This window comes from Lagenorhynchus albirostris, chromosome 2 (genome assembly GCF_949774975.1).
Source record: "Lagenorhynchus albirostris chromosome 2, mLagAlb1.1, whole genome shotgun sequence".
Lineage (NCBI taxonomy): Eukaryota > Metazoa > Chordata > Mammalia > Artiodactyla > Delphinidae > Lagenorhynchus > Lagenorhynchus albirostris.
Window position 1 is genome coordinate 56,250,438 of NC_083096.1, and position 14,385 is coordinate 56,264,822.

At 43.2% G+C, this 14,385-nt stretch overlaps 1 protein-coding gene across 1 annotated transcript in view; it reads left to right on the plus strand.

The window, feature by feature from the left end:
- TNFSF18 (TNF superfamily member 18) overlaps positions 1-14,385 on the plus strand; it is a 148,001-nt gene that overhangs the window by 54,464 nt on the left and 79,152 nt on the right. Inside the window, exon 3 of the mRNA XM_060133139.1 lies at positions 9,834-9,901. Within this exon, the coding sequence (XP_059989122.1) occupies positions 9,834-9,901 (68 nt within the window). The remainder of the gene's footprint in view (positions 1-9,833; positions 9,902-14,385) is intronic.

The following is a 14,385-nucleotide window of genomic DNA, read 5'->3' on the forward strand; positions in this document are numbered from 1 at the left end:
GAATGAATTCATACCAAAATGAAAATTATGGATTTATCTGCATGAGCTTCTTCTAATAGGGCTATTTTCCTGTAAAAAGAGGTCAGAGTGTAACTCCTATGAAAGAGGTGGGTGGTCCTTTTGGTCCCCCTGATGTCACATGATGTAGCCTTTTGTTCCACAGAAGCAAGAGAAAATAGCAGATTTCCACATTTGTCTATGATTTGCCTTTATCAATATGCACTCCTCACTCTTCCTCCTTCTCCTCTTTTCCCACATACCATGGCTTAGAGGAAAATTCAATCAAGGATGGTTATTTCTTCAGGGAAAATATCATCTCTAATTTAAACCAAACAAAACCCAAGGGATTGGGCTGGCTCTTTTGAGGTTGAGTAATGGGTTTAGAGGAGAATGTCACCATGTGCCAAATATTGCACTGATACCGTCAACTCTTTGTGTAAATTTGACTTTTTTTCCCCAGCTTTTGTTACTCACACTTCCATGATCTCTTTTTCCTTTCTGAATAGATAATAATTTGCCAAATGTTAACTTGCCTTGGGGTCTGTGTCTATGGAGAGACTGAAACCTGGCTGGAAGTATTTGTTTGCCAAGAGTGAATTACACTGCTTATGATTTTCTTGAATAATTTTGTGTTTAAAATAACTAACACAAAATTGTTACTTAAAACAAGCCAAGTTCCCCAACACAAAGATGAACATAAACTTAAGGAAATCCCACAACATGAAACTTAGTATTGTCAAAAGAAGTCATTGTAAGTTGGAGCTCCCCGAGACGTCTTCATGGATGTGGTAAGCTGTAGATGAATATTAAGATTTCTGATTGAGTAGCAGAAAAAATTAAAATGTTAGGCAGCTTGCCCTGCAACTTGCAATCTTTGTAGATCCTAACAGGCAGAAAACTTCTATTGCCAAGAAGAGTTACAAAACCTAGACATTCCTCAAGGCTTTGGAAAAAAGTCAAGAATTACTTCATAGTGCAATAAACAGGATGAGAAGCCAGAATAAACCAGAATAAGGACATCTGTCATTTGTGGCTGTCCAAAGTCTTTTAAATAGACTCTATACTTTGATTGTTCTCCTGTTATGATTCCCATCTTTGTTGAATAGGATGGTGCTGGCATGTAATCTAGATTCCACCAATCAGACATGTAACTTTGGAGTAAATAATGTAAGGAAAAGGGCTGGGTGCAGGTGGCAGTGGCTTGATTCTGGGACCAGTGTTGAAAGTGCTGTTCTGTGGTGAAGTTCTGGGAGGAGTTTTTGGAAACTCAGCCATAAGTTTATTTCTTTGGACCCTTGAGCTACCTAATATCCCATAATAAATTCCTTTTCTGCTTAAACTAGCTATTGATAGTTTTTGCAACTAAGAGACCTAGCTGACATTCTGTTGCCTCTTGATAACATTTGTGGGTCTTGGCTTTAGAATTGCCCTTCATCCCTCACTGGTTATCGAGTGGATCACATGAAGTTGAAGCAGTAGAGTCACCATGTATAACTCATGATATAAGCAGAGTATGAGTTCATTGCCTCCCTCCATCCCTTTAATGTTTCTTCAGAGGAGGTACTCTTTCCTATTCTCCTATGAAAACTCTAGTGGATCCGAAGGCTTTTATGTTCAGGAGGTAGGGTTGCTTCAAGTAACAAACACAGTCTGAAGTCAGTAATTAGAATATCCAGGAGGAGATATTAAACAGATATCAAAATGTGATTTAATGGCTTATCTCCTCCTACTCCTGGATCAGCCTGTCTCAGCCTGGAAGCTTCTAGTAGGGAAGGGGAATGTGGTTGGCTGCTTCTCCATCTCCCTATCGATACTCTCATCCTTCCCCAACCTGCTGGTCTGGGAGTGTAAAAGGGATAGAAAAAGCATCAGTTGAACCAACCAAATAGAGTCAGTTTATATATGGCAGCTGTTGAAAGCAGAGTCTTTCATGAAGCACTTTGGTGGCTCTTTGGAAGCCAAGATCAAGTCTCTCAGACTTCAAGTTCCCTTGTCCTGAGAAGACACTTCCCTAATCTAGATGGTTACTTGTGCCTCCTGTAGTTTCTGGTAATCTGGCTTTCATCTCCAACTTTTTGCTGAGGTTCTGCTGCCTCTTTAGGAGGCTGTATAGGACAAGCACTCGAGATGAGCTCTCACATCTGGTTCCCATCAATATCGCTTGCCCTGACAAACTCTAGTAGTGTTGGCTAATCTCAGTGTAACAGTACTTCCCCTGTCCTTGCCACCAGAGCAGCTGGCTCATATTTTGAGTTGATATTCTCTGGGTGGACATTAGACTGCACACCCTTATGACCTATAGAGGTCACATGTTAAGCTCTTTCAGTGGCCCCGTGGAAGCCCACACCCCTCTTATGAGGGAGATGAAGGGGCATGTATCTCTTTCTAACATCTTGTTATAGAAATAAAGGACAGGTAAATGTTTTGTTAAAGATAAAATTCTTTCAAAATCAAACTAAATTCAGCAAACATATGTGCAGTGAGTAGCGAGTTAGGCCCTGGGGATGCTGAAATAAATAAAATATACTACTTCCTCCCCATGTAGAAGATTTATAACTGCAAACAAGAAATTGCAAAATGGCATGTGCCAGGGAGAAATGGTGGCATAAATCACTCTGCTGGAATGATTTGGTCAGTGGAGTAGATACTTAAGGAATGAGTAATGACATAAAGAGAGAGTATACCACACAAACTCAATGGGAAATGTCTGGATGTATGAGTGACATGGGAAACTTTGAAATTGAGAGAGAAGATTATGCTAGGAATCCGGCTTATTGAAGGGAGAGTTTCCCTTTCATTTGCTACAGAGAAGTTTTAGATTTTACACTTCGAGTGACATCTAGGAGGCTCATGGCTTCAGATATCTGCATACTTTGTTCACCTTTAGGTGTCTACATAAGTTTGAGAACATATACTGAGGACATCAGAAAATACAAACAAGACTTTTGCTTCTCTAAAATTCTCTCAGGGAAAATAGAAAACAAGCACAAGGAATTTCTTAATGAGTAGAATTAGTTTCCTTGGATCTGAATAAATTAACAATAGAAGAAATTCTCCAGGTTATATTCTCTGGTCACAGTATAATAAGATGAGAAATAGTTATTAGTAATACTTTATTGCTATTACTTTTATTGATGTAAGAATTCAAATGAATAACAGGAATACCATATGGAAAATGTTTAAAAATCTCCAATATAACCACTAAAATAAGACATAAGCCAATTACTTAATAACAGACCTTGGAGTAAATAACAAAAATTGGAAATCTTCATAATACAGAAAGTCTTGGGGATGGAGTCACAGAAATACTCAGAGGTCAATTCATAGTTGTCAATGCTTTCACTGTTAAAAAAAATAAAGAGCAAATAAACAAATAAAGCATTTACCTTGATTATATAGGGGAAAAAACACATTAAAAGTCTTAAGAAAACTAGCAGAAATGAAGTAAAACAAAAGCTGAAAAAATTAATTGTTAAGAAAAAAATGTTGGGACTTCCCTAGTGGTCCAGTGGTAAAGAATCCACCTTTCAATGCAGGGGACGTGGGTTCAATCCCTGGTCAGGGAACTAAGATCCTACATGCCACAGGGGAACTAAGATCCTACATGCCACAGGGCAACTAACCCTGCATGCCACAACTACTGAGCTTGCGTGCCTCAACTAGAGAGTCCATGTGCTGCAAACTACAGAGCCCACATGCTCTGGAACCCGCACGCCAGAACTACAGAGCCCATGTGCCCTAGAGCCTGCACGCCACAAGTAGAGAAGAGAAAAAACCCACAGGTCACAACTGGAGACAAGCCTGCGTGCTGCAACGAAGAGCCCACGTGCCACAACGAAAGATCCTGCATGCCTCAACGAAGATCCCACGTGCTGCAACTAAGACCCGACGCAGCCAAAAACAAATAAATTTTTAAAAAAGAAAAAAATGTTAAAAGCAGAACCAACAACCCCAAGAGCTATAATTACACTTAGAAGACTGCAGATTTTATCAAGGAAAGAAAATGGAAGAAAAGGAAGAAGAAAAGGGAAGAAAAGCAGAAAAAACAACGTGGAAGAGACTGTTAGCAAGGGTTCCCTGAACCAAGGGGGAGGAAACCTGTCCAAGGGGACGGTGGCAGAGTCTCAGCATTGCAGGGCAGATGACACAGGTAATCAGAAGGCCGAAGCAGAGCTTCCAGCCTTTTTGCCAATTAGGGACCCTTCTCAGGCAGGCACTGAGAATAAGGAGCTCCACCTGAGACAAAGACAGAGAGAAGGAGTGGCAACGGCCCCTCAGGGTGAACCCCACACATTGGGGAGTGATGATGTTCTGTTATCTTTTCCATTTCTTCTCCGGTAGTTGATGGTCTGGATCATGAGAGGCCCCTACTGTGCTCCTCAGAGTTGGGAGTGAGGAGAGTGAGATTTAACACAGGGAACAATTGAACACCATTTAACACGGTGGGAGGCGGGGGCTGTCCTCACTCCTGGGACTGGGACTCACCGCTGTAGCTGCAGTGAGAAGTCAGGAAGCTCCACCAGGTGGGTGACCAAACAGAGGAATGCTGTGCCCATCATCCCGAACGCCTCAGTGCTTATATCCCCACAACGCTGGGGCCTCTCGGGTGCTGGATCACTGCGTCCAGTTGCCACCACTGTCTTGAAACACTCATGTCTCAGGACCATACTCGCCAGACACAGCTGCTGCAGGAAGATGGCCTTGCCTCCCTTCTGCCTTCCAAGTTTCACAGGAGAGCCCAGGCAGAAGCTCAGTCACATCCAGGACCTCAGCTGAGAAAGAGGCTGGGAAATGTGGTCTATAGTTTTTCAGATTACCAACCAATCCAAACCCAACCAAACCACAGAAGGGGGTTGGAAACCAATGTCAAGTGCTGATGATGGTATTCGGCACAATGTGTCTAGATGTAGGTTTCCTTTCATTGACCTTGTTTGGGGCCTCAATCTGAGAGTAGATGTCGTTTATCTATTCTGGAAAATTCTCAGCCATTATGAACTCAAATGTTGCCTGACTTCTCTGGGTTCTCACTTTCTCCTGGTTTTTGGCCTCTGAAGATTCATCATTACTTTCTCTCCATTGACTCACTGAAAAAAAAAAAAAAAGTCTTTTTTGGGGGGAGTAATTTACCCAAAATGTTAGGTTGTTTTCAACCTTTCATTTGGACTCTACTGAATAATATAAGTAATAAAAATGTCCTGAGGTAAAATCTAATGTAGGTTTTATCACATGCTTAGTTTTCCCTCCTTCAACAATGAAAGTTTATTAAAGAAAAGCCAGGAGCTGAGGGACCATGGGGTTTATGGGGCTGTCTTTATGGTTTTTGTAGAGGCCAGGGCTGATCCACACTTGCTGGCTGAGGTTAACTATCAGGTCCAGCAAGGATGCCTTTGGACAGTGTTTAGTTAAAGCTAAATTTCGTAGGTAAATTGGTCTATGGCATACGTCAAAGCTTATTTCTCATTAAAGAGGAAAGCAGGTAATGGAACATCAGTTCTCAGTGACAGGGGAGAGAAGCAGCTTCTAACTCTCTTGGTGGTGTGGTTCAAGAGTGGCACGGACAATTCAGAGCCCTCGCCCTAGAGTTGCTAGACATGAACCATTAATTGGACATAACAGGTAATATTTCTGAGAAGGAAGCAATGAGCAAACTGACCTGCAGCAAATACACAACATAAATAACAAGATTTTATTCCTCAAGAGGCCACATTAGGGAAGAGGTGCAAAACAGCTTCCAATAGGGGTTACTTGATGGGGTTCAGAAAACATTACTCTGAAACATGGTGCCTTGACATCATTGAATATTGGAAGCTAGAAAAAATAGAGACCTGACAGGTGCAGGGAGAATTCTGAATGTCCCCTTCTCCCCTGAAGCAGCCCTTTCTATACCTGCAGGAAAAAAGGATTCTTATTTCCAAAGATGGAGGGATGCTAAGAGGAATCCAGAGGAACATGTCTTGCTAAGTTTCCCAGTTTACTACCTTGAGCTCATATCCCTTTGTTCTATCATGTTTTTCCATGACTTCCCACTCTTCATCAAACCTAGTATAGAAACACTCAGGCTTAACTATTTCTTCAGGTTTTTATTTCCCTATAAATGCTCCAGAGTCATGTAAAACTTACATTAAATAAATATGTATGACTTTTCTCCTGTTAATCTGTCTTTGTCAGTTTAATTTTCAGGCCCAGCCAAGGAACCTAATACTTTTTCCTCCCCTGCACTTAAGTGGAGACACTCTTGCAGCAGCTCATAAACACGCAATTAAAAATAATTTTTTCCCCTTACTGCAGGGCCATAATGACTCCAGGAAGAGAAAGGAAGTCTGTTCCCTAGTACCTGAACTCCTTACATGCATTCTCTCACAGCTAGCAGGAGCACAGAGAACATGGTGACAAAGCCTCCTTGAGAGCAGAACCCACAGATACTTTCTACCCTTCCTCTGGGTCAGGGATATATGTATTCCACTAGATTCTGCCCATCCAGTTAAAGTGGCAAGGCATCCTAGCTGTTGATCTGGCTAAAGGCTAATGCTGGGGCCCAGGTCATGGCTGCTCTGGGCCTGAATCTTGTATGAGGCACAGAGGTGTAGAAGGGAGACGTAGTTCACTGATGCACAGCTGCACTCACTCAATCCCCTCCAAGCTTTCTCTGCCACATTACAGTGTGCTCATTAAAATATGCAGTTGTCCGGCCACTACCCTGTTTAAAATCCTTCAATGACTCCTTCATTACCTTCAAAGTAAAACCCAAATCTGTTATAGAAGATCGTTCATGATCTCAGCCAATGGTTACTTCCCCACTCCAACCATTCAAAACGTTTTGGTTTCCCATGACTATATTTCATTGTTCCCAGTGTCTGGTCAGAGTAAACCATGCCCTGGGTCTCCCAAGCTGAATCAATGAATTCTCTGCCCAAGGACTTTGGGGCTTGAGGGGAGAGAGAGACAGAGAGAGAGAGGAGGAGGAGAGAGAGAGAGAGAGAAGGAGAGAGAGAGAGGGAAAGATCACTTAGACCATCTCTGGTAGTAAAAGTTGCAAGAGGTCAAACTCAAGTGTTGGCAGGTGACCATGTTTTACCCCAATGTGGAGAAGACCACTCAGCAATGAGAGAAGATGAGATCCATGTGCAGAGAAATGTGAAAGAGACTGAAAGGGATTCCTGGCAGCATTGAGTACCCAGCTCCAGTTGGGTTTCATTACATTGTTGACCTGGCTAACTCCTTATCCTTAAGAGTTGTGTGTGAGACATTTCACAAAAATAAGGACATGAGTTTCTGGTCTCTAGTGAGGGTGCCATAAAAAACATGCCATGTGGAGCACTTTCTTCAGTTAGGTCTGCTTGGAATAGCATTTGCCTGAAGGACTGAAGACATCCAGTTATTTCTAGATTGCCCTTGACTCAAAAACATGCCTGAAGAAAATTTTTTAACATTTTTTTTTCTTGAGACATTTATTTACTTTGTAAAAAAAACATTTTGAGGCTAGTTCTTCTCAGCGACTAAGACAAGATCCTGAGCTTTATGAAAATACCTGGTATTTGAAAACGGTAACGTGTTGGAGCATTCAATGGAAAAAAACTGCCCCCTAGGTACAAGTCCAGGCTAGCGATGTTTGGAATGCAAGAAAGAATCTAAGGAATTAAAGTAGAACTCATTATTATCTGCAGAGCATGTCTTTTAGGCTTTGGGATTGAGCAAGTTTGTGCTGTTTGAAGTTGAGATGTGGAAACGTGCACCCAAGAAATTTCCCTTTTGCTGTTAGCGCAAGTCAATACCTGGGAAGCTGGTCGAGAAGAGGTGCAGTGAGGTGTGCCCTGTGATGACTCCTTCCTTTTCATTCACAAGAACCTGGCTCTGCTCTCCCCACTCTCAGGGCAGGAGGTGACTGAAGAGTCTGTACAAGGCTAGCAAAGTCAGGCAGAAAGTCCATGATGTAGCTCCGCACACTGCAGCTGAGAAGGGAACCACTAGTTCAGTAAAACCAAACCTGAGAGAGAAGTGGGCAAAGGGAGAGGAGAGGAGCAGGGCGCTGGATCAGTGTAATAGGATGTTCATAGCTGGGTCTTCAAACTGGAGTCCCCCCTGAACCTACAGGTACACCAGAGATTAAGGAGAACATGCTGGGTTGTCCTTTCTGGACGTTCTTTATTAAAAAGAAAAAAAAAATCCTTCTCAGACTTTACATAACAAGGAACCCAAAAAAAGGGAAGGGGGTAGGTTTGGTACTTGCAAAGCCTCCTTTAATTAGGCACAAGTCAGTGTTCCACTGGCATATTTTGCACGATTTCAAGAAGAATCATTATTCCAAGTCCTCAGGGTGGTAGAATTACCTTGGCACCAAACCCCAGGGGTCTACTCCAAGCCCCTGCATCTCTCCAGGAGCAGGAACCCAGCCTGGATCTCCTGGTATTAGGGAGGCAGGACCTTATGGGACCACTAAAGAATCCGGCAGTTGGGGGAATAAAGGCGGGTCAACAAAGGTTTGAGGGTGGGACAGGGCTCTGATGCGTGAAAGGAGGAGTCTGGATACGTTTCTGAGCCCAAGCCTCCCGCCTTTGCCTGGCTAACCCAGCAAGTCGCTGCAGCTCCTCAGGAGTGTGCCAAGTGAAAGAAGTAGATATTTGGTTTCACTTTTTAAAGTAATCACAACTTCGAGAAACTGGCAGAGGTAAGATCCCTCCAGGGCTTCTGCTTTGATGATGCAATTGGGGCTGGGAGGGAGCAGCTGTGATGCAAATAGCTTGGGCCAGCCCAGGAGGAATCTCTGGTGGGTGGAACAGTCTTTTGGTTAGGAAAAAAAGTGGCATCCTTGCCCAGCGGGAGGAACAGGCAGCTCAGACTTGCTTTCTTGAATCCACCCACTGAACGGAGACACAGCTGCAAGGGATGAAATCCACGTTCCTGATCAGTCTGCTCCTCTGATTTTAAGGAGTAGATTTTTTCCCCCCCGCCTCTGTGGAAGGGTCTTTTAACCACCTTTAGCAAAGGATAAAATAACTTGTTCTTCTCAGGACAGAAAATTGATCCTCCAGATCTGTGTCAGCACCTTTATTTCACACAGCTGATTTGTGACCCACCTGGAAAATCAGGAAGCTGCAGCTCACAGGAGGCTCACCGTTAAAGAAAGTAGAAGGCAGCCCAGGCTAAACAAATGCCAGTCCTTAAACTGCTTGTGCAGGAATTGAAGAACAGACTTCCTCAGGGGGTTATTCTGTCCTTCTGTGTCAAAACAGAACTGCTGACTTCAGCGAAAAAGACACATGCTTTGCAAGATCATTTCCAGTACTGATGACAGAGTTACGTTGCTCCGCAGGGCCTCATACTTTCGTTTACTTAATTTATAAATCACACCCTGCCTTCTTCTCCCTCAAAAAAAAAAAAACAAAACTGTGGTAGCATATTACAAAAGCAAACAAAATGAGCATCATGTGATCACAATAGAAACAAGGTAAGACAGGTAGAGGGACATGTTTGGTTAGAAAATATGCCAAAAGGAAAATCAATATTATTTCCGTGCATTGTGCATTCAAGTGGCCAAAAGAAAGCAGTCAAAGGAAGAGCCAAGTAGCCAAAGAAAGAAGGAAGGAAGGTGTGTGATCAAGCCACTCAAGATGGCTGTTCTCTTGCTCTCTGTACCAACCCCCCGGGACCAGTGCCTGCTTCACCTATACCCTACTTAGAATGGCTGACCTTCATTACGTACTTGCCCCAGACCCCAGCTAGTGATTGTTCTAATCAAAGGGGTGGGGCATGCCCCTCTGCTAGTTTCCCTGGTAACTGAAGAGCCAACCGGATTTCAATTCCCACTATAATTGGCAATCTTCCCTTCCTCCTAGGAGGGAAGCCTGCCGCCATGTCCTGCCGGCCGCTGTGGGAAGTCGCTCCAGGACCTTGCTTCAAACGTGTAAGCTCCCCCATCCATGAAACCGTTGATGTCTCTGTTGCTGACTCTGGGCTTTCTTCCGTCTTAAAGTTGGGCAAGTGCAGGCTTTGTAGGCGTGCCGACTGCAGCCCAACAGGAGGAAAGAGGGAAGGGAGGAACCAACATTTACTGGATACCTCGCTCTTCTATCCTTGTGCTGGGCACTTACCTTATTTCCTCCAGTTCTTAGCACAGCCCTAGGAGAGATACTGTTTCCTCTATTTTACAAGCGAGGACAGAGAGATTAAATACATCAGTCCAGGATTGCAGGACTAGTAGATGGGATTAGGATACAGCTTTTTTTTTTTTTTTTTCTGTGGTACGCGGGCCTCTCACTGCTGTGGCCTCCCCCGCCGCGGAGCACAGGCTCCGGACGCGCAGGCCCAGCGGCCATGGCCCACGGGCCCAGCCGCTCTGCGGCACGCGGGATCCACCCGGACCGGGGCAGGAACCCACGTCCCCCGCATCGGCAGGCGGACTCTCAACCACTGCGCCACCAGGGAAGCCCCGGATACAGCTTTTTTTTCCATGCTCAGTGAGGCTCCGGGAAGACAGTGAGGCCCAGTGCTTAAAGAGTATGTTCTAAAGAACCAGCCACCTGGGTTCAAGTCCTGGCACCATCAAGTACTACCTGTGTGCCTTCCGACACATTCTTTAACCTCTTCCTGACCCGTCTCTGAAATGGGGATAAAGAGGATTGCATGAGGAAATCTATAAAGCAAGTACTAGTATTTGGAATATAGTTAATGCTCAAAAACTGGTAGGAGTGGGTGGGGTACTGCGTTTTGTTTTATTTTTATTTATTTAAAAAATTTTTTATTTTTTTTTAGTTCCTGGATTACTGCCTTAGTCTATTCAGACTCCTCTAACAGCAAACCATAGACTGGGTGGCTCATAAACATCAGAAATTTATTTCTTACGCTTTTGGAGGCTGGGAAGTTCAAGATTGAGGCACTGGCAGACTCCATGTTTGGTGTGGCCTTCTGGTTCACAGACAGCTGTTTTCTCACTGTGTCTTCGCATGGTAGAAGGGGTGAGGGAGCTCTTTGGGGGTCTCTTTTATTAGGGCACTAATTCCATTCATGAGGGCTTCACTCTCATGACCTAATCACCTCCCAAAGTCCTCACCTCCTAATACCATCACATTGAAGCTTAGGATTTCAACATGTGAATTTTAAGGGGACACAAATCAGTCTATAGCAATATCTCTTTAAAAATAAGTTTGAAACAGTGTCTGTCTTACAGTCCTCTACCGTAATTATCCCTACATTTATGACTGCATACTCTATCACCTCTTACTGATAAGTATTATTGGTAATACTTTCTATAGAGAGAATAGAAAGATAATTCAATCTTTTATGGCTGATCAAAAAAAAATTTTTTTTTGGTTTGTTTTGCCTAGATACTGTTTTTAATATGGATGTTACTTTTTAGAGCAGTTTTAGGTTCACGGCATGCTTGAAAGGAGATTTCTATATATTCCTATATTCTCTCTACCCCCACCTATGCGTAGCCTCCCCCATTATTAACAACGCCCTCTAGAGTGATACATTTGTTATAATTGATGAATTTGCATTGAGACATCATAATCACCCCCATTCTCTTGACAGTATCTTTCACAGAGCAGAAAATTTTAATTTTAATGAAGTCCAGTTTATCAATTCATTCCTGGATCATGCCTTTGGTGTGGTATCTAAAAAGTTATCACCAAACCTGAGGTCATTTCTGCTGTGTTTTCTCCTATGTTATCTTCTAGGAGTTTTATAGTTTTTCCTTTTGCATTTAGATCTGTGGTCCATTTTGAGTTAACTTTTGTGAAGGGTGTAATGTATGTGTTTAGATTCTTTGGTTTTTTGACATGTGATGTTGAGATGTTCCAGCACCATTTGCTGAAAAGACTATCTTTGCTCCATTGTACTGCCTTTGCCTTTGTCAGAAATCAGTTGACTATATTATGTGGGTCTATTTCTGCGTTCTCTATTATGTTCCATTGATCTATTTATCTATTCTTTTACCAATACAAAATTAGTTTTTTACTAATAGAAGCTGGGAAATTTTCTTTCATCTTCACCACTTGCTATTAAATGCCACAGCTATAACTTCTTGCCCTAAGATAGAGCCTAAGAGAACTCCAGCCCTGAGATCTCGGAGGACGTCTCCTCAATAGCTGACAGCTGCTGCCTCAGCAGGTGGTCTGAATTGGTCAAGTTTTTCAGCTCCCAGTTTCCTGTCCCCGCTGGATGAATTTTCAGGGTATGAGAAGACCGTGAAGCCTGAATCATAGTGGCTCACAAAACAACATCTCATTCAGATTCTCCTTGGGGTCAACGATAGAGTTCAGATGCCTGACAAGGGCCATAAGGGGCAGGTTGTTCCTGGGGCCAGGTGCATGTGTAGTAGTACTGGCAGCCCATGGGCCACATGCTAGCCTTTCCTTGGCTGCCCCCTTCCCTGGTAAGGAGCTGGCAGGTCCAAGTGGATATGCCTACATGGAGCCTGTGGACTATACCATATTTACCTGCTTCCAGGCTTACTTGCTTGGGCTTTTCCCTGGGCCAGTCGTCTAGTGAGTGAACCACGCTTGTGTTGTGCCCTTCTTTAGGCCTCCGAGTTATCAGGGCAGCAGTTTACATCAAGGATGGAAAGGGTAGGGAGTGGGGAGTGCTGTGGACATACCTTGGATGTGTAAGTTAAGGTGTGAGATCCCTCAGTGTGTAGGAAGGAGCCAAGGGCTGGAAGAGCAAGGGTAGGGGTGCAGCAATCTTCCACACCAAGTTTGAAGAGGCCAAGAATTCTGAATTTGTACCTGGCCTTCCAGATCGTTATGAAGGCATATTTGTCAGAGTAATAGGACAGGACATATTTTATTTAACAGTTTGATACTTGATTTTAACTTTCACACAGCTAGGTGTATGGTATGAGGAAGACCATTTGTACTCTTTCCCATGGCTCCACAAATTTTGGGGGTGGACCTGTTGGTGAGTGATAGACATGGGACCACAATTCAGTATTCTGGGTTCCTGTGTTAAAGTCCTTTCAATGCTTTTAATGAGCTTGGCTTGTCCTTACTAAAAACAACTGGTTTGTTGTTTCCTAGATTTCCTCTGGTTTTATCCTGCGGGTCAAGTGTAAAATCTGATGCTGAATCAGAGAAAGTATAGTTACCCTAAATTAAGTTAAAATGTAGCTTGCTTTGGGCACCCACTCTCCCCTGACTCTTCTCTTCCCAGGCACAGTACCTTGTGCTGTGGCCCATGAGCTCACCCTCTTTCTCCCTCTTTCTGTAAAATTCATCCAAGGGATGACCCAAGCCTAGGCCCAAGGGCTAGCCACAGAATTGCTATTTGTAGGGATAGAGACAGAGCTTGGACAGGCAGACTGGGGTACTCACATGTGTTCATGGCTCATCACATTACAGAACAGATCCAGAGGTGGAAAGGGGAAGCAGACTGTGGGCTGGGGGTCCAGGGACCAGCTCTGTCATGCTACCACGTTCAAGAACAGAACTCTGAGCAGAATGTGAAAATTTGGAATTTGAACTTGGTTTTCCAAACTATTATAATCCATGTAAGATGATATAAAATATTTAATTTAACAGCCTCTTACTTTGACTTAGAACTTTCAAATATGTAGAATGTGGTACATAAGTCTTGATTTATTTTTTCACACCTGGACTTGAAACTGTTAGGAGTAGACATCTGCTTAGAAGGATTTTCTCCCTGTAGGCTATGCTTCTCTTCTTTCTGGATAAAGGCCTGGTGATTTCCATCCTAAAGTCTACTGTCAGAGGTGGATAGAGACTTTCAAACCTGACCACTGGCTGACCTTTACTTTCTTGCTGGTTTAAGCTAAAGGGGTCTTAGATAGATTTTCAAATTGGACCTCAGCTTGTATCTGACCTTCCATGTTTTCTTAGGTCCTTCCTGAAGTTTTCCCCTATCCTGGGTGTGTTGAGAATTAGTAGAGGATAAAGTTCTCTGTACTCCACCCTCTCTTTTTTCCACTCCAACCTCAAAAACACATGCACACACATGCACAGAGCCACACTATTCTTGTAAAAACTGGGGCTCCTTGTTCTCATCACTGAGATTTTCTGGAGCTTCCTTCCTTCTCTTACTGCTCTAGGGCATTTTCCACTCAAAACCATTGACTTAAAAGAAAAAAAAAAAAACACCCTTGATAAAAAAGAAAAGGGAAGGGTTCTTGTCAGAACATGGGAAACAAAATTCTGAAAATAGCTCAGATTCTCCTACAGACATGATGCAAGTGTTATTAAGTTGAGGAACTGTTGACACCAATGACATGATTGCTGATCCTTTGCTCTTTTTCTCATTCTTTCCCATCAGTATTTCCTGAAATCTGGGTTCTGGGCAGTGACCCTTGAATGCAACCTTGTAAACAAGCACCCACAATGCTTACAGGAAAATCTTAGAGCTATGGCCCCCTTTAAACTTTTATTTAAATGT